We start from the raw sequence: 24,441 nt of genomic DNA, 5'->3' as shown, positions 1-24,441 counted from the left end.
ATGTTTTTATTTTCTTCTTCAGAAATTTTCGCAGGGAGGCGTGCTGAAATGTAGACCGTTTTTTCCCTCCGGAAACTAAGGCCTCCGAAAATCAACTGCTGGGTGTGGGCCGGGGGGGGGGGGGGGGGGGGGGGGGCGTACCATCTTTCAGTGGGGAGCGCTGATCAAATCCTACAATCATGCACTTATAGTACCCAATAGTGTACAAATTCCCCTTTTTCACAATTTTTTTGGGAGGGGGACACCGTTCGCAAGTCACATCAACTTCTAACATTTGCTACTGCCATTTTTTCTGGAATATTTTTTTTAGGGGGGGGGGGGGCTAGAACAACTTTTTTTTGGGGGGGGCGTCTAAAGCCCCCTAGCCCCCTCCCCCCCCCCCCCCCGCCCCCCCCCCGTAGAACCGCGCCTGGTATGGACGCTGCTCAAAGGGGACGATCATGGGCACTGTAGTGACGTGCTTTATCACGGCATATTTGTAGACGGACGCGCGAATTTTGGCGAAAGCAGGATGATTTTGCCGACGCTGTTGAAGTTTGCTTGACGTCTAAAAAGGGCACTCGTGAAAATATTGGGGGATCCCCCCTTACCCCCCCCCCCCCCCCCCCCCCCCCTACCAACCTATAGGTTACGCCATTGCCGGGGAACGATTTCATTGAGCTGCTCAGCACAAAATTCGAATGATGTGCGCAAGAAATATTAAAGAGGCTGTCAGCCAAATTTCAATGTGATAACTATGTTGCTAGTTTTAGCTGAAAATTGCTTAGCGCAATTTGCAAAACGAATTGTGTTGCTTAAAATTCCCTGTAATTGGCCCAAACGTTTAGATTGTCCATTTAACAATTTTTGACAGGAGTGATGTGGGATATGACGTTTTCAGCACTCGAGGCGGGGTGCATATTCGCCTCGTGTGCTATGCGCCCGAGGGTGGTCAAAACGTCATATCCCACATCACACCAGTCAACAATTTTGTTATACCTCTGTCTTGGATTTTTTTTAAAATTTTGATGTAAAAATCACGAAATCAAATAGCAGTAAACACAACAATCATGACAATCGAACGTCAACTCAAAACAGCTGATCGTCTGCTAGTTCGCTGCTCCCACTCATGTGTGAAAACATGATAACAAATAGCCTGGGTATGTTATACCAACGATACAAGTGTTTCACACCGTACGTACCTACGTGCAAAGTCATAGCACACTCCCTATCACTTAACGTGATTACCTCACAGGGAGTGTGCCATGACGTTTTATAAACATAACACGTGATCGTTCTAGGCCAATGAAAATACAGTATTCAAGACAGAGGTATAACAATGCATATTGTCGCACGATAATTTCAGATAGGAAAAGAGCCTTTTTTTGGTGTAAAACACAACATGAGCAAACGCACATTTTCTATCTTGATACACCTACAGCCCCAGTCTATGGGGAACACTCCCTGCAAGGAATCATCACGCAAGTCTAGTCTTATTCAATGGTGTTATCCACTTTCTCGTTTGGTCAAAACGACTGTTTGAAAGTCACATTGGGAATATTTGTGCGAGATTTTTTTAACAATCTCTCAATGCACAACTAATCCTTTATAAATGTAATTCCCGTTACATGGTCCTTCATTATAATGAGAAACTATTCAACATGAAGGATTATAGCCAATTGGCAAGTACTGACGTCACTACATGTATAACGCCATGGTTCCGCGTAAAGCGTTACTACAGAAAGGCTGATAACCAGTGAGCAGTAAGAACATGAAATCGCACTCAAATTTTGAAACATCCATCCAAAACTACAAACGAATAACTGTTGTCGTTGCGAGCTAAAACTTAATGCGGACTGAATACAATCCCTCCGATTGGGTGTGGTCGCTATCTGACTCTGGAGGCGCTAGTTAAACATTTACGTAAACATACAAAAACGTATACCCACGCTTAAAGCCGATTCTCCGCGCTTTGGACCACCGAATTGAGGTGAAATTGGTTGTGGACGATCAATATTTCAACTGTTACCAGGTACACGTTGGGAAAAATATTGTGAATAGTTACAGGTAACTGTTGTGAAAGTAAATACACAGTTGCGGAAAGGAATGGTAACACGGAGTGCCGGTACCTGTTGTTAATTTCCGGGGATGCGTGCGCATCTTGCGCACCCCTCACCATGTCCTCCCCTGGGTACGAGGGCCTTGGGATTCAGAACGCTGTGTTGACTGGGTCATCAGGTAGACTTTTTCCTTCGCTTAACAGTTTGGGGAAAAGGAGCAACTAATTTTTTTTTTTTAGAATGAAGGTACTTTTCATTGTAAATTTATTTTGTAATTCAAATAAAACAGTACAGTTTTGCATTCTGGGTATGGAAGACAATCAAACTAGGCAATTTGCAGGACTATGAGGCAATGAATCGGAAAACAAATCAGTTGTTTTCTTCTAATACGCCTGGAATTCGGTGATTAGTTTTTCGTATAAAGCGATGTGATGTTTATATCTGAAGCCTATAGTTTCCATCATGATCGACATAAGAAACGCCGAAAGCAACGCAAACAAGACCCAAACTGCAACGCAGACATATGGAAGCATTTCATCCGTAAATGTCACCTACAACCCAGACAGACGCAAACTATCTCGCAGACGATCGGTAAAGTTCATCCCGGTTCAACTTCGTCGACGATTCCGTGCACTGTCCGCGTAGTCTGCGTAAGCTTAACGTCGCTGTGGAAACTATAGGCTTTACTTATGAAATGTACTTATGTCATTATTGAGTGGTCGGGCACAACCCGACCACTCTTTGGATCTGTTACGATTAATCTTTCTTTCTTTGAGTGGTCGGGCACAACCCGACCACTCTCTGTTATTGTTCTGGTAAATCTTTTTTTTTCCGGACAATACTTCTCCGCGGCTTTTCTCCTAAACGGTATATGATAGGAACGTGTAACTTTCAATATATATCGACCCTCATCCTTAGTGGTGCATATTACTCCGACGTCATGATTACGTCATCGGGTGTCAAATTACAAGCGATTTTAGGTGGAAAAGTGACCAATTACTTTCACTTATAACTCTTGAACTAAATAATCAATGAGGTTTGTATTCTGTAATGAGATAGACCATTAATTGCTCAACATTTTTTTGTCGTGTACGTAAACTCACTTGACCTTTACTTCCGGGTCTACCGGAAGGTCAAAGTTAGATGAATTCAAAATGAAGACGTTAGCCTGAAATAAAAACAAAGCAAAATTTCTTCCGAACGGTTTACGGTACAATCACAAAACCTTGTGTGAACTTGTACCATGTTACGAAGATGTTATACATTTTTTACGTCAGCATGACGTCATCGGGTATCAAATTACAAGCGATTTAAGGGCAAATTTTGACAAAATAGTTTACGCTATATCTTTTGAACTAAATAGATTATCGTGTTCGTTTTTTCGTGAGGCTGTAGACTATGCCTGGAGTAACATTTCTTGTACATGGACACAAAACCGCTTGACCTTCACTTCCGGTACTGGTGTTACCGGAAGTGCAATAAAAACCGAATATAACTCAAAAGCGGAATCATTTTACTACACTCATATAAATTATGAAAGTGTTTAGTGAGGAATGCCAGACTCAAACGCAGTGTGATGACGTCATCTTTCGAAAGGGCGCCCCCTAGCGACACATAAAACAGTGTTTGCTTTCTTTAATTTGAAAACCATCCGCTTTTAAATTTTTATCAAACCGCCCCTTGATATTTTTTGAGTAACCACAGATAACTTAGCAAGGTTTCAAATTCATGACGTCATCAGACCGGAAGTTACTTCTATGAGAATTTGAAAATGACCCGCATTTTAAGTCTATTTTACATGTATATCATTCGATCCATGTCGAATATCTTCGTAGCCCAAATAACGATATCCATTACAATGTCCACTTTTTGCATGCTTCCAAATACTGTGACGTTATCAAACTGGAAGTTAGATGTTATGAATACATACACTTACATTTTTCATATTTTCATATATTATTTAACTTCCGCACAATGAACATGTATCCACTCCGAACTATAAATCAGTATTCACTTTTCGTTTTTGAATAATTACGTCATCAAGCCAGAAATAACTTAATTGTGTACATAGAATGTTTACTGAATTTTATCACACAAAAAAAATGATTGTACTGTAAAGGATTTAACTTTTGATCCTTCGTTCTTACATAAAAATATTCATAACTTAACTCGGCAGTGTTTAATGAAAAAAAGTGCCTGCCCGACCACTCTGCGTTTGTAACAACAAACGCGAACCTCTAGTTTTTAAATTATTTTTCTGTTAGTTCATAAGATATATGAACTTAACTATATGCTTGGCGTGTGCAGAAGTATTTCACTACGGTGAATGCGCTTCACGTGGTTTATGGGATACTTAATCATTTTTCACCCAACGAAAAGATGACAGCATACAAAGATACAGGACTGCAATTATTTAAAACTGTAAAGCAATTTCCCAATGTCTCTCAGACGCCTTGGCCGATGCAATTTGGAAAGATAATATCTTTGTAAAGTCAAAGACTAATACGGTTCAATTGAAACTATGCCCTAGACTCATTTACGACTGTATAGTACCGGGGCATGGTTTTAATTTTCTGCAGGCATGCATGCTTCGCGTAGATTCTGAAATGCATAATTAGATTGAAGTGAAAGAGACATTTCTCATAAGAAAACCAACAAACAACCGTTTGCAACATTAACCACATATAGTTTCCAAGAGCACGTGCCATGAAGATGTAATGATGTCGCACATCACGCCTATACTGCTCCTCTTTACTCCACAGAGTTTATGACAACTACATAATGTAAGTTTGTGATGTAACATAATTATGAACGTGTCACAGACGTGCGCTTTGTGAGTCTTAATCTACTGTTGATATTAATCTATAAACCAAGTGATGTTGTGGTCACGTGATGCCAATTTTTAGCAAACGATTGTCTTCTGCACTGCATGTTTATCTCTTGAAATATTATTTGTTTAAAAGTGTTGGCATTAACTGTTAAATGTGGGCCAAGTAACATGCAGAAGATGCTTACATGTTTGGTTGCCCGGCGGTTCCCTGTCGGCATATAGCTAGTTTGCTACTGATCTCTGTTTGATTTGATAAAATCTTCCTCAATGTGAAAATATGGCTGGCACTAAATATCCTGTGACATAATTGCGCCTGAAATGTACAGAATATAACAAAATAAAACAGTCATTTGTGTTTTCAAAGAAATTGTGATCCAAAAAAAAGAGGTGTGCCCCGGGCACACGTTTTACAATTTAATATTACCGCCATCAACCGGGACCCCATCGTCACGTAAACAAACTGGTTAAAGAAAAAAATCACGTCCCAGGTGCACACGAGAGAGTGCGACTCAAAATATGAAAGAGCATCTTTTGAATTGCAAGCCCTAGCAACGGACTCCACTTAGAGACCAAACAATTGTGCATGGGCTTGCCTTGTTTTCAAGATACATGACTATGTTGTATTCACTGCATATTAGTTGCCAAGCATCCTGCCCACGATGTTGAGCAATTATATTGCTTCAAGCGAAAACAAATCACAAATATTATGCACATGTTCCATGCATCTTCGGTGATGTGATTGGAATTCAAACTGACGTTTGTTTAAGTTGTATAGAAAACAATCAAACTTGCCCATAAGTTGCACTACTGTATAAAACGCATTGAAAACCCAGCAGGCGAAATTGGATACTGGTCGTGCGTATTGTTGTGCACGGTCTCGGCAGAGTATATCACAATAATTTCGGTCGTGCGAAAACCCTGCGTTACAATTTGGTGTTAATTGGACGAAATAGGTCGAGAAAAAAACTATCATGAGCCTACATCAATTTCACAGTCGCAAGAAATGAGCATCGCCCTCGGTGTGTGCGTGTGATATATAAAGGGAAGATGAAATTGCCCTGGAAATTTTGTCTATTACAGTTTTACAGACAATGAGTAAGGTCAGGTCTGGAACTTTCTCGGATGCGTAAACTCTTTTTTTGGGGGGGGGGGGAATTGTTGAAAACAAAATACAATCAAATCACGGCAATATATCAAATTTACATTGAAACCGTGGGCATCATCAATGGCGCACCCATTTTTTTTTTTTTAGTCCCACGATTTTACTTTGGTGATTATGCATGTGGCCTATTTCGAGTAGTACAATAGGGGTGTAGGTGGCGCCACCAAAGTCAAAATAGTCCACCCCCCCCGAAAAAACTCCAATATTTTTTCTGCGGCCAAAAATTTGGGCAACATTTTTTTGAAAAAAATGGAGCCCCCCCCCCCCAGCCAAATCCTGGGTGCGCCATCGGACCTCATCAGTTTTTGTCGCATTTGTCGCTCCTGCTGAGTTTGCATCAGTGGTTTGCAGCCGTTGACAAAATGAACTGCGATGCAATGGGCAGGCATCCCTCGAAGACTAGATAGGCTTTCGTAGTTAATTGTAAATGACGTGTGATTGCTTTTCAGTGGGGAACCGTGTAGAAGGTCAGTAAAAAGTGCAACTCACTTGTGTTTCACCGGGGTCCGCTCATAAGTCCGACGCCTCGTAGGTCCGACGCTTCATAAGTCCGACAAAATCGAATCCCCCAACCAAATAAAGGCCCATAAGTCCGACGCCTCATAGGTCTGACGCCTCGTAAGTCCGACGCCTCATAGGTTCGACGCCTCATAGCTCCGACACCTCGTAAGTCCGACAAATTAAACGCCTCGTTTTTCCGTTGTCGGACTTATGAGGCGTCGGAGCTATGAGGCGGAATAAATAAATGTTATGCCTCATAAGTCCGACGCCTCATAAGCCTGAAATTTCGGACTTATGAGGAGTCGGACCTATGAGGCGTCGGACTTATGATACGGCCCCGTTTCACCTAATCTGCAAAACAACCTACAATTTCCGGACCTTGGTATGCTGGGAGCAAGGCAGCAATCTGTGCTTTATGACGTCATAAAGTAAAAATTGGTGTTTTTTGTGGCCGGTTTTGGAAACAGGAAAATGTATTTTTTAAATTAAATCTCGGAAGGACAAACTCGTGATTTTTTCATGTATTCTTCATTGTTTTCGAACCATTCTTAATTTCTTTACACCTTTAATAGTTCTTTCCACGAATTACAAAAGTGGTGTGCGTTCTTTCAGCAAAACGAACACAATTCACACACATCCATGTGATTTGTCTTCTATAAAAGTACATAAGTGATTTGAATGATTCTCGTACTAAAAGAAAGCTTATGAATTGGGCTTTTATATCCTAGATTTTGACAGTGCTACATGCAGAACTTCACTAAAACAATGGTCCCGACATTTGGGTTTCGCTTTTTTGACTCACCCTGTATGTCAGGCAATTCTCTGTGCATGTGGTCAAATCAAATATATTTTGTGGGAGCAAAAATAGCATGAAGCTAATTCCTTGTTGCATATACATTTGGCGTAAGTTATGACCTCCTGTTTTTAGAATCATCAAGATGACCCCCCCCCCCCCGATGAGTGTTCGGTCTTCGAAACTTGAAATTTGATTTCCTTTCTCCTTGTGGTATCATTGTTTTACTTTGTAGTGTTTTCCCCCGATGTGGGAAATTGCACACACAATGTGGAAAAATCCTGTAATATAGGCCTAATACCCCCTCAGTAGACGGCCAGTCAGCTCACTTGAAACTTTCCACGAAGTATTTGTTTTCGGACTTTACACATCACCGTTTCCCACTCATCAAAATGGATTTATCTAAAGTGTGTAGATCACAGTGTTGGAGCAAAGGCTTTGACCCTCAAGGCCAAGGCCAAGGCCAAGGCTTTGACCCTCAAGGCCAAGGCCAAGGCCAAGGCCAAGGCTTTAACCCTCAAGCCTCGAGGCCAAGGCCAAGGCTTAACCCTCAAGGCCAAGGCCAAGGCCAAGGCCCTGTTTATGAAATGACCACTGATATAGAACTAATTATAGTCACATGAGTGACACATCATCACGCAAGGGCGGATCCAGAACACAATGTGGGGGGGGGGGCAAAGAAATTTTGGTCCACCCAAAAAAGTGGGTCAAAAAATTACGGCTTGGGCTTCGGGGCCCGCTTAAGGGCCCCGAAAAATTGTTGGATTCGAGATGCTCTTGTGGTGCGATTTGAGGCAATTTCTGACCATTTTAACCGATGTTTTTTGAGGAAAAGATGGTGGTGTACTCATTGCCTGCCTTTATAACGACGTCATGTTTTTTTTGGGGGGGGGGGGGCATGGCCCCTTTTGGCCCCCCTGGATCCGCCATTATCATCACGAATTGCTCGTTACGAAGAACAACATTTCTTTAATTGCAATCAACATGCTCGCATAGGCCTACACCGTTTTATGACTGCACTGTATCTATTAAAGTATAAGTTCAGGTCTTCAATATGGTTTAACTAAACAAAATAATGATTTACTTGTATATTGACACACAATTCTCCCAAGTGTAACAAAAGGGGGATCCAAGAAACTGATTTGGGAAATTTGTATTTGCTGGCCCAACATGGTCAGAAATATCAGCATTATCTAAAACAGATACATGCAAATCTTTAGCACTTATCAGGGAGACATATACAACCAATCAGATCTATTCCATAGTTATATGCAATTAAAGTGATCATCTCATTAGCCCCACAAGTGTATGGAATATTGTTGCATCAAATCTACTACAATGGTAACAAAATGTGATGCTACAAAAGTGGAAGTGTGCCCAACACACAAATCTATAGGGTGCTTCCCTCCTCCATGGTAATACGATTAAAATGGTAACAGCAAAATTTTGAACAGATTTATCTGGAATATGCAAAATTCTATGGGCCTTGAAGAGCCTTGACTCAAAATTGCAAGGCCCTGAACCCTCAAGGCCAAGGCCAAGGCCAAGGCTTTTGCCCTCAAGCCTCGAGGCCAAGGCCAAGGCCCTAAAATCCAGCCTTAAGGCAGCCTTAAGGCCAAGGCCCAGCATCAAGGCACTACATCACTGGTAGATCACGATTGCTGTTAAAATTAAAGTGGTTAAAATACAGTTGTTTTTGTGAAAATGATATTCACAATGTGGATAACAATGTGAAACTACATTCCTGACAGACAGATATGTAGTATCTTTGTATAAATGTTTACGATGCAGATGTACTTGTCAGTGTTATATGTATATTGCAAGGCACGTAGGAACATTGGTTGATTACCCGGAAATGAACCTACCGACTTAATGAGAACATTCATGCTTTAAGTGAAGTACCAAATACCCTGTAAAATGTTTCCGCCTGAAATGGTGTTGTTGGGAAGAAGACAATCACAGAAGGTTGTTGTTACTTGTATTAGCAATGTAATCCCGTTACCATAACAAAATGTATAGTAGCCACTCAAGATTTCACTGGTTATAGTTGTCATGCAATTTATTCAAACGAAAAGATGCACAAAACGCAAATGCTCCTATATACGTACTTTTAAATTTGATTGTACAAAGTATGGTTGTAAATTGTCTTGGAAACCTAATTGTGAAATAAAATATTGCCTGCACAAAATGTGACTTGTATATCATTTGATTGTGTCTCATTGGAAGTATCAATCCACACTTTCTGTAATATGCCGAATGTATTGTAAATGGCTCAATTACCGGCTGTGGCAACTTCTGAAAGCAACAAACTGGTTGACATGGATTTTCCTGCTTTGTGCAACTCTCTCGTGAAACGTCGTCGGATTACTTAATGACAGTGTGATATGTAAATACATTTTTCGTCTAGGCTACAGAACGAACTTTGATTTAGTAAAATTCTAGCAGATTGTTAACCATTTTCATTATTTTTTTTATATGGCGGTCCCCCACCCTTTTTTTTCTTCAAAAAATACTCTTATCGGCGTCGCAACAGTTTTTACTAGAGAGGAGCAGGGTACACACTGGCTGTGCCAACTTCGAAAAGAGGGGGTGGAGTGGGGCGTGGTGCGGTGTGGTAATCGTGGTGCGATGTGGTGGATCGTGGGCCTGGGGTGGGGTGGGGTGGGGAGGGGTGGTGTGGGGTGGGTGGTGTGGGGTGGGGTGGGGGATATTAACGCAACCGTAGATAGCAACACCGTTGCGTTACGGCTAATTATGGATTTAGTTTCAGCAACCGCGGATGAGTTACTATATCATTCCCAGCATCGAGATCAATGTTATTTTCACTGTTTGCGGTAACAAAGGAGCAAAACATACATGTATCCGTCATTCTCTCCTTCATTTTCGTTCCTCTCTTCATCCATGCTAGCCGTACATGAACACTGTTGTTAATTCTGGAGGTTTCCACCGTTGGAACAACAAAATCGCCAAATTCTAACAATAAGACCAATATTTTCGTGCTCCCATGACTATACCAATGCGCTGAAATTCAATTCCGCCTCAAGTTGCGTTATGCGCATGCGTGCATAAATAATAGATTATTCGTGTTAAAAAGAAAAGAAAAAAAAGAAGGGTGTTTTTACTCGAAGCAGATTTTTTTGACATCCCGTATTCGATGAAGTGGATAGGCCTACCACTGGTTGGTATAAAATGTGCTGACAAACCCCAACGTTTCAGAAATTTTGGTGATGTGAGCCAGTGGTCAGTGTTAAGTGCTTCTTACGCGATTTAGCTCGTTAATTCCGACAGGGACAAAGACAACACTCTATAAACTGTGTAGCAATTGAACGCAATCTCGCTATCACTTTTAAACATGTTTAATAGCTAAGCATTATCTGTTCAATTCCTAAACATCAATGTTCAATTGCTAAGCACTATCCATCCTTACTCCAAACATGTTAAGTATTTAAACATGTTTACAAACTGATAGCAAGAAAGTGTTTAGAAAAGTGTTTAATTACCAGACACAGTTTTTGCAATGAAGACAGAAACAACATGTACGATAGATAAAAGGTCAAGACATTTCAATCTGATCCTTCGTTTCATGATCGATTTTGAACGTGTTTTACGTGTCACAATGTATGACCTAGTTATAGGCGCAATCACCTAAACTTATACCAGGCGCGGTTCTAGAGCCAATATTTTTTTTTGAAATGTAGACAGGTTATTTTCTCCGGACACTTAGGCCTCTGAAAATCAATACGTGGGGGGGGGGGGGGGGGGGGACGCTGATATAATCCTACAATCAGGCACACTATATTAACTTAAAGTGTACAAATGCATCATTCTCATTTAGGGGGAGACCGTTCCCATGTACGTCAAATTATTACATTTTGCTAGTGAATTTTTCTTTTTTTATGGATTTTTTTTTTTTGGGGGGGGCGCTAGACATTTTTTTGGCCCCCCTCCCCGTAGAACCGCCACTGACTTATACTAGTAACCTAATTCCAACCGTTTCTAAACTGGATAATGCGCTGTCTCTGTTTCCGTGACAACCGAAGTCAATGACGTTTGCTCCAGAAGTCTTGGCTAATGTTACGGTTCAAGGGCTCAAGATGCGGTCATGCTTGTATTTCACACGTCGATGAAATCAAGCTAGTGTAACCAGGATTGAGTTGTTCGTCGGCGTGGCTATAGAGGAATTTGAAGCTGGGAGAGGAGAACTCGGCAAACAAGAAACTAACTGTACGAATCTTAAGACGGAAGGAATTAGGCTGACACAAGACTGAGGAGATTGTGTTTCCTGGGCCTGATGGGTAATCCAAATGACCCTATTCTATCGAATTGCAAACGGTCATTGTAGTGCACATTGATCGTTAGTTCTACTGAAAAGCCGGGTGACTGAACTATACACTAAGTGAGCTACAGCAAAAACATAACTAATTTGAAGCAGATGATTAGCAAATGTATCGCTTCAAATACCGACACAAGGAAGAGAAGATCAATATAATAAATTCTGTAATCTGCCATTTTCATCTTAGTATTAATTATGAGACTATTCCGTCCAGATCATTCTTTGCCACGACGACCATGTCAAATTCATGTACTGCGTCCTGCATACTCTCGCAAACTTTTTTAGAGTAAAATTTGACATATCAATGAAATTATTCATATCTGATTATAACTCGAACACCAGATTTAGCAGTAGGTTCTAGCATTTTATGTTCGGAGATTTATGCATTAGTGATGAAAAATAACGATAGAGTAGTCAAAACCGGTACGGTTGCGGATAAATCGATCGTTTCCACAAGGAAAGCAATCTACACATGTACCCCAGCCGAGAGTTAAGTGCACACTCGAGGAAACAGGCCCTGTATAGTGCTTCAAAATGCTTATGTAAATAACAATACCCTGCCTTTTTTCTTTTGTGAAAAGGGGCATTCGGTTGAACATTTTACAATTTTATTGAAAAATAAGGAACCGTATCGAAACGATTTTTTTGCACATAATTGTTGGACTATTAGGCCTATAAGGGAAACAAACTCCGAAAGTGGCATGAAGATTGTCAAAACGGGAGAAATTGATGTTCAAAGATTTTGCCCGCGGACATAAAAATGTCTGTGTAACGGTAATTGGAGCTTGTTTCATTCAAAAGGGTTTTGTACGCTTACTGGCAGGCCTACTTATGATATGAATGAATTATGTTCTAAATGAGTTTACATGTTCCAATCTGTTTTCAATTAATTTCAAGTAGCAATTTTGCAAAGCCCCAATTTGTCCAACAAAACGAATAATGAATAGCAAATCCGTCAAGGCTGTTGGAAAAAAGGGGCATATGGGCCCGTCTGTTAAAAATAAATAACTTTTGCATGGCTAGAAAAAATAATAGAAATTTTGAAAAGGAATCTATTTTTCGGGATGAAAATTGAAAACAGCACGGGGAATCATCTTTAAGATAGGTGGCCTCGAATTCGTTATGCCCGAGTTTATGGATCTAAAGTGGCGTATGACAATTTCATCAAAATGTTCAAAATATCTAGGTGTAAGTTTGCAGTGTGGCTCAGTGGTGCACCCAGGATTTGGCTGGGGGGGGGGGGGCTCACAATTTTTTAAACAATATTTTAGAAGTTAATTTGTTTTAAAAAACTTGCCCAAAGTTTTTGGCGGCAGAAAAAAAGGCAAGCCCCCCCCCCCCCCCGACCCCCCTTGTGGTGCGCCACTGGTGTGGCTAGATGTTTTTGATATGAGACAGTCGAAACGCAGAATTCAACGTATAGGAACATCACAATTGTGACAAAACCAATATTATACTGACCTTAAATAGCTGGAGGCATAGGAGGTTGTACTTGTACACACTCCGGTAACTGTCAGGAAAGTGATCTAGTTTCTATATTGTTGCTGTTGCTAGATTATTTCTCTTTCGTTTCAGCATTCACACTCTCCAATCGTGCTCGGCCCTCACATTGACTTATTGACCGTTGGTTTCCCCAATCGTGTGATTTTGTTCCTACAAGGAACATACATCGGCCAAAAAATGGCGACCGCTAGAGACGACGAACCGACACACTGTATTGAATCGCTTTTAATTTTGTGTAGTGATTTTTTTTTTTATTGAACAAGAGAAGGAGTGAAGACGACAGTCTTCTATTGCTGCTGAAGTCTACTCCACGTTTTTTTTTAAACTTGAACGAGGACAGTACATCTTTAAGTTGTCTTAATACCATAGTCATGGAATGGTCCGTGGCTAAATGGAGCTGAGTAAACCTGCTTGGTATAGGGAAAATGGACCTATGGAATGCGTAGTTCATGTTAATTATTAACCAATATGGTTTGAAAATGATTTAATAGAAAAAGTTAAAACGATTTGAGGCCCTACATCCATTGTGAATGGCCATGGTAAGAGTTGTTTTTTGTCTTGTGTTTGTTTGTTTCCCCCCCCCCCCATTTTTTTTGTCTTCTTTTGTGGGGGCTGAGTTCATGGGCGTCGCCAGGATTTTTTCTAGAGGGGGGCAAATCATATTTTTCCCCAAAAAATCATGTATTTCTCAACATATTCTCGATTTCTCAGTTTTAGAGGGGGGCAGGGACAAGCACCCCCCCCCTTGCCCTCCCCCCTCCCCCCCCCCCCCCCCGTCGCGACGCCCATGGCTGAGTTGCTTTTGCGTAGATTTTGTGCCTCGTACGCACAAAAAGATAAATCTAAACTGAATATTATTGTCGTGCCGCTAATAATTCGAAATTTGTAATCCGTTTTTTTCCGTCGATGTCTTGATCCAGGGGCCTAAATCCCGGGGGGATGGGGGTATATATCCCCCACACTTTTTTGACCGGGGGATGGGCTATTGAACCATATCCCCCACTTTTACATGATGAGAAAAGAAAATGCGGATTTCGAGGTATTTTTCTGACATCCCAACATCCCAAAAGTATCAAAGATAACAAATACCCCCTCCCCCACTTCCGAATTTCCACTGCCGGGCAATTTTTTCCCCCATCCCCCCACTCACTGGCACACTTTACCTCACTGTCTCGATCGTTCAATGCTCTCTGTGTATTGCTATAGCTCAGTGCAGCCAGTGTTGTAGGTCTCGAGACCGGTCTCGGTCTCGGTATCGAGACCACTTTTTGCTGGTCTCGGTCTTGGTCTCGGGAGCTGTGGTCTCGGTCTTGGTCTCGGTCCACTTTGGTCTCGATATTTTGGCTGGTAGGTGAGGGGGGGGGAGGGGAATACGCCCCCCGGCCCTTTTAGGGTTAAGTAAAGAATCAGATGAGGGCAAATGTGACTGCAGTGTGATGCTAATGGACATGTCTCTCTTCTCTTTCTAGTGAGTGAGGCATAGTCCAACAACCATTGCTCCTCTTCTTATTTCTCGTTTTTATTGTTGGATGGTCTGTTGAAACAAGCACTTTATAGCCATCCTCATTGATTCCAAATACAACTGAGATTTAAATCTTATGAATCAAGACTGAAACATTATTTTTACCGTCAGATTTTGTGTTTTGAATATGGGGAACAATTCAACTCTTTTTCCCCAGAAATATTGGTGATTTTTTTCTATTTTCCTTTTCAATTTTTCCTTTATTCGTGGAGGCGGGAAAACGTTTTTTTTCATTATATTTATTAATGGATATTCATCAATTCGTAGACCGTTAAATTGGTATAAGTGGTGGACAGCTGGATTTTGTGATCTCTTTTTTTTTTTTTTTTTTTTTTTTTTTAAATAGACACGACTTGGGAATAGAGTATGCAAATTACGTGAAATTTTCACAGTTACTATTCAATAACATGTTCTTTATCCCAATTATATTTTTTACAAAATGGAGCGTGCCATTTCTTTTTTTTATCATACGGTCACCTTTTTTTTTTGACTCGCCATGTATCACTAAAATATTCAAGTAAATCGCCCGGCAAAGTAGACGATGCGGGCGATACGCTGGCACGGTACAAAACACAGAGAGGCGTGGGCACTGAGCCATGAATCCTAAAAGTACATCTCACCCACCATATTCAGTTTGTGACAGCGCCCTTCTATTGTGTCGGCCATATTCTCAAATAGGCTAATGACAATGATGACGCCGGACGGCTTATATTCCGAAAATTACGGTAACGGAAGATAGATCAGGCAAATATGGTTCATTGATCTTCTATAGTATATGTAATGGTATTGACATTAAACAAAAATAAAGTGGCATTACATTTCAGCCTTATCCAGGCCTTCTTCAGAGGTAAATGACAGAGGAACAAGAAACAAACATGTAGGTGACACACAAACATGCAGGGTTGGAAGGGGAATCACAAAGAGGGATGGGGGGGGGGGGGCAGACCGGTTACAGAATGTCGAAATTTGAGTCGCACACATAAAGCAACGTAAGTACCGATTTATGCAAGAACGGCCAACCATTTTCGGGGACTATAGTTTATTAGCCCACCCCTGTGGGCGTTAAACTTAAGTATTTTTTTATTTTTAAAATAAAAGAGGTGCTCCAAATTAGTGACATTTTCGACCCCAATCTTCTCTTTAATTTGGGATAATATTTTGGAGAAAGAGTACATTTTTCTACCTGATGTTCCGGCAATGAATTCACACACTCTTACCAGTTACCACTCACTGTAGCCATGAGAGTGTATGATAAGACTCGATTGTCTGGCTGCTCATTTGAAGTACCCCATTATTCCTCAAAAAGCAAAATCCCAGTCAGAAAAAAATAAAACTCCGTATCTGGCTACCACCTCTCAACTTTTGGGTCTACATGTACAAGTATATCGTCGGTCGCACCACGAACCGGCGTATCTCGATTTTTTGCCAAATTGAGTTTTCGTCATTAACGTTATTATTTTATCAAAGTGCTCATTCTCAGAAAGTTTTATTCAGATCGGAGTTCTAATTAACTAAGAACGCTAATTAGACTGTGCGGCGTATCTCTAAAAAATGAAAAATGCTGCACCACGAAGTGGCGTATCCCGATACGCCGCTTTACACGCTAATTCCCATAGTGCTATGACGTCACAAAGGAGCGTCGACATGAAAAATTGGAATTTAGCGTTTCACGAACCGACGTATCTCCGTATCTGGCACACGGCCACTATTAAGCGCGTTGCATAACATACGATAAACATGATAAAAATCTGTTTCACGAAGTGACGAATAACTTTGTAGCTGAATTTCTCAAAAACTTAGCAACTCAGATGCACACGGATTGCATACAATAAAGTTCAATCTATAATTTACTCGCAAAAACGAAATAGTTTGAATTCCTACACAGGGAGTATATGGAATGAGCCTACAAAATAATGACCAACTTTAAATCGGTTTTCTCGAAACACCAAAACATGCGATACGTCGGTTCGTGGTGCAACCGATATTCCATGACTGAAATTTTAAAAATTAAATCAATATTTCCTTGCTCCAATTTTTTTGGGAAACAGGTTTACAAGGAGGTCCAATGTAAAATTAAAGTTACATTTAAATATCCGTTAGTAGTCATTGCTGAAACCAAGGGGTGGCTGTGGAGTTTAGGGTCCGAGTTCCTATAACAGATGAAACATCCACCTTTAACTTTTACTTTTGTCAAGTTTCAACATTGCAAAAAACTAGTACAAATTGTTGTACTCCTAAGTTAGAGTTTCTATATCAGATTTACACTTTATAGTAGTTAAACAATATTAATTTAAAAAAAAATGGCAATAATATATGAAGTTCATCAAATTGGGTTTTCCCCTTCTTTAAATTAGTTTTTTTTTTCCAATTTTTTTTTAAATTGATTGTGACAATAACAAATTATGTTGCCATGTTGTAATTTATGGTATGAAGCGAACATGAAGAGCACTCGCATGACACAATTAAGCAGGTACAAGTTATTCCTAGCTTTCAATCACTTCCTTCACATCCCCATCAACATCATCATCTCAAGGACAGACTGTTCAGCTGTAATTAGTGTCTTGTTTTTTATTTACATTATTGTTATTTATTATCCACGGTCTCGGTCTCGGACCATTTCGGTCTCGGTCTCGGTCCGCCTTGAAGGGGTTGGTCTCGGTCTCGGTCTCGCAACTTCAGGTCTCGGTCTTGGTCTCGGTCTCGGACTATCCGGTCTCGACTACAACACTGGCTGCAGCAGCAAGGAGGTGTTGACGCTGGTTTGAAAGTCCAAACAAATGCAGTGGACGGTAACGAATAATGTCAATTTCTGTACAGGCATATTAAATGACTATATAAACGTCCTAAAACCAAGCCGTTGTATTAAACTGTTGAGTAGGATCGTAAGCAGATCAATGCTTTGTGATCGAAGGATTAACAATTAATGAACAGCTATTAGACTGAGAGCTGGATAGTGTTTAATCAAAATTTCGGGGAAAAAATCACCTGATTGTCTTAAAGCATAGTATTATCGACCCTGATCGCAGAATGGCCATTCTTAAGTTTCGCTAGATCAGACTAAGGCCCATTGGCGCCATGCCAAATGGGGCTAATTTTACATTTAATCAAAAATTTGAGAACAAAAACGAAACCAGTATCAGGTGATAGCTTGGAACTTGTAGATTATGGAAATATAACTTAAGAATGATTTTAGATCAGACTAATTAACTTAAGAACGGCCCGAAAAGGGCGGAGGGTGGGTATGGTGTTCACCCCCTCCTTTTCTTTTTGCTGATACCGTTGCAACGCAACGGTAGAGGAGAAAGTGAAACCAGTTTGTATTGATGCCTTAGCACTCATGGAATATAAAAATATAACTTAAGAATGGTTTTAGGTCAGACTAATTGCCTTAAGAGCGGCGGGAAAAGCGCAGAGGGGGCGGGGCTTCAACCTCCACCATGTACATTTTGGCTCCTATCGTCGCAAGACATTTGTTAAATCCTGCCAAGTTTCTTTGATAGTTGTTCTGATGTCTTGCGGTTATTTGGACACCGAGTTTATAAAAAATAGGGCATAACTTAGTCACAAAATGTCCATTTTCCAACACAGGTGGGCCTATTGTTAACTTTTCCCATTGAAAAGTACATTCACATGAAAGCGTGCATGACAGTGCCGACTAACAGATCGAATTGAAACTGTGCAAAATAATGTACTACAAAACTTGTAACTTGGGAAAATGAAACCATTTTTATTGATGCCTTGGCACTAGTAGAACATGGAAATATGACTTAAGAGTTCCTTTTGGTCAGACTAATTAACTTGAGAGCGGCGTGAACAGTGCGGAGGGGGCGGGGCCGCAACCCCCCTCCGTGTACATGTTGGCTCCTATCGTCGCAAAGCATTTATTAAATTCTGCCAAGTTTCTCTGACAGTTGTTCTGATGTCTTGCGGTTATTTTGACACCAAGTTTATGAAAATAGGGCATACCTTTGTTACAAAATTTCCAAATACAAAAACAGGTATAGGCTTAAATGTTAACTTTTCCATTACATGGTGTATGTATATCGGAAGGCGCATGAGAGTGCCGACTCTAGATAACTATGACAACAAAACATTTTGACAGGTTGAAATTTGAATTGAAACTTTACAGATGTTGATAGATGTTCCGGAGTCGTTTCATTAGAGTATCAACTTCTGCTTAAAATAATGGGTAATTATGCGAAAGCACAGGTAGTAGGAGGCGCTGGCGAATTAACAAAAAATACAAAGAAGATATAATAATAATAATAATGGAGTCTTATATAGCGCACGTATCTACCAACTATTAGGTACTCAAGGCGCTGGAGATATGTTTATTATTAAAGAAAGGTAAATAAAGTTTATGAGAGATATGAGACCCATTATGTAGCACCTTATAAGGGTGTACAAGGTGCTGCGGCGCATATTGCAGCCACTGCCAGAAACACCGGGGCAAACCCCTTCTCTTAGCGATAAGTGTTACTGGGTTCTTTAACGTGCATTTACACAACACACGGGACCTACGGCTTTACGTCCCATCCGAAGGACGAAGCAATAATGGTAAAGTGCCTTGCTCAAGAGCACAAGCACCATGTTCCCACAGTCAGGATTCGAACCCATGTACCACGGCACACGAGTCGAACATCGTAACCATTGGACCACAGCACCCAATATCAGTTTTCAGGTTTGAAACTAAAGATTTAATTGAATCTGAAGGGGCAGTGGGTGGGCTGACAGAGCTGTTAAGGTCAAATATCGTAAAAAGTTGTGCACTTGAGACTAAAGCATAAAACTTCGTACGTTGGTTTTTCATACAATGAATGTAATGATTGGATGTGAGAAAATGTTTCATATTTGCCCTCTGGTGAATTACGAGAGGTCAATTAACTTTGCACACCCTGTTTATTGATATTTAAAGATGTATTATTCAAACCCTACTTTTCCAAAACCCACATCTAATCTAACGATATGAATTCTTACCATGATACGAGCTTTCAAAGGTAGGGAAAGTTCATAGCTGGTGAAGGTATGGGCGTCGCCAGGATTTTTTCTAGATGGTGCAAAGCACACCCCCCCCCCAAAAAAATCCCTGTACTCTTCCAGCGTATTTTCGATTTATCATTTTGAGGGTGGACAGGGACATTTGCCCCCCCCCCTCCCCAAACCATTAAATTAACAGCAGTGATTTCGTGCCTCTTTTTCTTTCCCTTTCCCCCTTTTTCTCCTTTTTTTGGGGTTGCTTTTCCAGAGGGGGGGGGGAGCAAGTACCCCCCCCCCTTGCCCCTCATCGCGACGCCTATGTGAGAGGTCAGTGGTCTTTATATACCCGTTTTCCATTATTACTTCAAAATGCCAACTTTTCATGTCCCGAGTCTAAGTAATGAAACAAATAATTTTGACTATTGTTCTACATGATCTCATGAATTCAGACCCAAGGACGATTTTGTTATTTAGAGCATCTGATCCCCATGTCCCCTGTTTTCATGCCCGGCGACGTAGCCGCAACAGAACGTACATGTATAAATTATATGGTAAAAGGGTTCAAACAAAATGTGGCTGGTTATCGTGAACCAGAAATAATGTTCATGGTTGGGTAAAGCGCTTTGGCTACTTTGATTCCATGCAAAGATCATAAATCAGAAGTTTTGAAGAATAAAAATGACAAGGTAAACAAAGTCAATTGACCTGTCCCAGGGCAACGGAGGTCTGATATGCTCTTCCCACTAGGAAATTATTTTAATGGACACCTGAATAACAGTAGTACATCTGTGAAGTTTCAATTCAACCTGTTGAAATGCTTTGTTGTCGTGGTCATTTAAAGTCGGCACTCTCATGCGCCCTCCGATGTACGTCATACATGTAATGGAAAAGTTAACATTTAAGCCTATACCTGTTTTGGTATTTGAAAAATTTGTGACGAAGGTATGCCCTATTTTAATAGAATTGGTGTCAAAATGACCACAAGACATCAGACCAACTGTAAGAGAAACTTGGCAGAATTTAATAAATGCATTGCGACGATAGGAGCCCAAATGTATACGGAGGGGGTGCAGCCCCGCCCTCTCCGCGCTGTTCCCGCCGCTCTTAAGTTAATTAGTCTGACCAAAAGGAACTCTTCATTGGAAAAGTTAACATTTTAGGCCCACCTGTGTTGGAAAATGGACTTTCTTCCTCCATTCTTCCGTCAGAAAGTACATTTCTTTTCTATTTTTTACCTCATGTGAACTGCGAAGATTCATTGGACAAAAAGGAAAATGACAACAATTTTAGGTTTGCTTTGGTGAACATTGGGATCGGTCGTGAGCGAACCCTGCTGTTTAATATTCTTCTATATTATAATTCCATTAATAACATTATTCACGGTATCGTTTTAAACATTTCTTCTACAAGATCTTCTGAACAATGTTTAATATTCTTCAATATCGTAATTCATTATTTAAATAATGCGTAATAGCATCCACGAATTCTTCGAGAAAAACATTCTATTAGATAAACGAATCAAAGCAAAAAGTTATTCTTGTGCATCGGATTATTTTCTCCGTGCTTCATTTTTTTTTTTTTTTTTTTTTTTACTTGCAAGACTGAATTAAATGTTTAATTTAATTTAATTTAATTTTCTATTACTCAGTATTCAATCAGCCCTTTTAATACTTAAAAGTAAGACTTGAACATGTTTCCAACCGCAAATCGGTTTTAAGCCGGAAAAGAGGCTTGTGTCTTAAATGCCAAGGTTCCTAGTAGCAAGCAAATTAGACTTGTTGTCTAACTGAAAATATACGTTCCTGGCGCTCTCCGTTTTCCACCTGCCCTGTTTGGATATCAGGAATGGAGGAACGTTTGCGTTGAAGGCAGCAGATGCCCCGCCTGATCTCAAGCTGTGAAGACCGTAAGTGGCAACATCGGGGACGATGGGTCGTAGAGCGTCCAGTACTATCTCGCGTGTGCGTGTATAGCTGAGTGGTTTGGTAGACGATGTAAGGCCTTTCTTGGTGGCAACAAGTCTGCGAAGCACCGGTAAGGTTGAGTTGTTGGAATCGCCTAGAGCCGAAAAATACCGTTCGGCCACGAGCACTGGGCAAGTCGGTTTGAAAGTCCTAGCGATCACGACATCTGTCCCTTGCCTAAATTGGTCAGACTTGGATTTGCAAAGGTGTATGGTAAGACGGTCTGAAGAAATTGTACAGTCATTTCTGCTAATGTTTCTTATGTCATCGAAGCGAAGGAATCCGGCGTAAGAAATGAAACAAACAAACAGGATGCGCAGATCTGCCAGTGTTGCTGAGGAGTGACCGTGGTTGATATGCAGCTTTGTCAGAATGTCTGGTGTGATTGGGTCTTTCCGGATGGTCGGTGAAGAGTTCTGCCTTTTAAAGCCTTGCAGTGCCATCTTGACAATGCTGTTGTCTGTTGGTGAGGGTAGACCAGCCAAACTGTGCACCCATTTGACGGCTGCTACAGCAAGTTCGGCGGTGGACTTGGATCCGGTGGATGACAGATGCGATATGTAGAGTGCAAATTGGAATGGGTTGACCGGGAACTTGGTAATCTCTGGTTTTGATGAAGCCCAGGTCTCCCACTTTGTCCATGAAGCCTTGTACTTGGTCGTGGTGGATTCGGCCTTTGCTGACATCAAGAGAGACGGCAGTGTGCTGTTTGCCAGTTCACGGAGGGATGAGTCGCGGAGGGTAGATGTATAGTTGTTCCATATTTCTGTAGAGGAAAAGTGAAAAAGACCACCCAACAGTACGGGTAACAATGACGAACAAATTCGTCTGTTTATATAAACATATGTTCCTGCAAAAATGGAACGTTAACAATTTCGAAGAGAAACATTTCTTCAGTGCCTGTATTTAAAGCGACAAACTGTGCAAATAGCCGCAAATCGGCAATTTTTTGGCAACAAATAGCCGAATCGAAGAATAAAGTCATGTTGAGTTCTGTTAGACTATTTAATGAGTTATTTATTTGTTGAAAGAAATATTTTTGATTGAGGAGTGTTATCGGTTCGATGCCGAGTGTCGGCGTAACAGGTTTTGGCCTGCTACTCGGTGGCCACGAAAAAACCCCTGTGGGGGAAACGTGGGTGCAACCCGGACCGTCGGCGGAGGTGCACTCCCCTGAACCGATTTCCATTATTAATTGAGTTAATTTAAATGGGTTGGGAAGGGTGGGCAAGTCTGGTGTAGCAGGGTGTGTCGCTTGACCGAGAATGAATGCTTAGAACTAAAGCAGCTCTATATAAAGGAGATTAGGTGAACATTCTTGATTGCATAACCTGACGTAAGCGCTGCAACGAGCCAATTAGCATATCGTACAAAAAACGAAAAGAAATTCCACTTTCTTCCTCCATTCTTCCGTCAGAAAGTACATTTCTTTTCTATTTTTTACTTCATGTGAACTGCGAAGATTCATTGGACAAAAAGGAAAATGACAACAATTTTAGGTTTGCTTTGGTGAACATTGGGATCGGTCGTGAGCGAACCCTGCTGAGGAACGCAAAAGAACGGGGGTTGGAAAATCTATAGTGGTTGGGCTACAAGGACTGCTGTATTGCTGTGAAAACAAATAATCACATCACGGCGCCAAGTGGCCGGTGTCATAAAATTATATGCACGGTTATAACGATCAAAGTAATGGTGTCAAACGACCATGTCCAACATTGAACAACTACAAACTAACCAACAATTCTGGTTTGGTTCAACATTTTTTAAGCACTGAAAATGGAAGTGTACGCCGGTATCAAATAACCCAGTCAAATTTGATCTATAAGCACTTTTGGCAGTAGCCAAGGTCAGAGCAACAAAAATTCTTGTTGTCCTTTCTGCCAGGGACCGTATGGTCAATTCTCAAGGCCAGTGACAAAAAATTGGGCGTTTTATTGAAAACTGAGTTGCGATCGAGCAACGGTGGAGAGAAAGAAATGTTTAAGAGCCGCCAGTTGTGAACGAAACTGTTTAAATGGACGCCATCATTACACAAGGAAGGCCAGAAATATGCCGAGGTCCATTTTGGGACGATAAGGGTGCCGTAAGCTCTACATTTTGCAAGATGCCTTAAAACGGCTACTATGAGGGAAACTGGTGGGCAAATGTAATTATTTTGATTGCACCAATTGTGACAGAAAGCGTCTACGCCAGAGGTCCCCTTGCACCAGAATCTAGAATTAAACTTCTGGACCTTAGAATTACAAGGGGAGGCAAATCGGTCAATTGAATGGGGGCCCCATAACTCGTCGACAAGCGTGAAAGTTGTCTGGTCAATGGACCAATCGTCGTAATCGGTAACCCTACTGATGCTGTCTGCGATAGTATTGATATTTCGAGGAACCCACTCCGCAATTATGACAACATTGTGTTTCAAACACAGGTTGAATATGGATATGGCTAATGATTGCAGGTCGGACTTTGTGCTTCCGTGTGCTATGATCCGGGGAACGTTGGTGTTGTCCGTGAACCACCTGATTTTTTCGTGTGCGCAATGCTCACTCGACTCGGACAGTATTCTGAAGACGGCTGCTAACTCTCGCCATGTTGAACTGCGTATTTTCTCAGACTCCGACCAGGTTCCGTTAAAAATCATTTGGGGAGCGTCTTGCACGTATCCACCCCAGCCAGTATCGCTTGCGTCCGAATAAACTACGCGAGACGGCGTGTGCTGGTGCTTTATAGAAAAAACCGTTGTACGCATCTAGGTTTGATTGCCAGAAATTCAACTCCGTGACTGTGCGATCCGATAAGAGCATGCAGTCAGACCATGAGGAC

The 24,441-nt window shown here is 41.1% G+C and overlaps 1 protein-coding gene across 1 annotated transcript; it reads right to left on the bottom strand.

Moving 5' to 3' along the window:
* Window positions 1-21,398: 21,398 nt before the first annotated feature.
* On the bottom strand, window positions 21,399-22,310 carry LOC119740121. The gene has a single exon (XM_038215327.1). The coding sequence runs from the start codon at window positions 22,308-22,310 to the stop codon at window positions 21,399-21,401; it is 912 nt and encodes a 303-aa protein (XP_038071255.1).
* Between the last annotated feature and the right edge of the window lie 2,131 nt (window positions 22,311-24,441).

The sequence above is a fragment of the Patiria miniata genome, unplaced genomic scaffold (assembly GCF_015706575.1).
Source record: "Patiria miniata isolate m_02_andy unplaced genomic scaffold, ASM1570657v1 HiC_scaffold_4, whole genome shotgun sequence".
NCBI classification, from domain to species: Eukaryota; Metazoa; Echinodermata; class Asteroidea; order Valvatida; family Asterinidae; genus Patiria; species Patiria miniata.
This window is presented reverse-complemented; position numbering and strand designations above follow the sequence as displayed.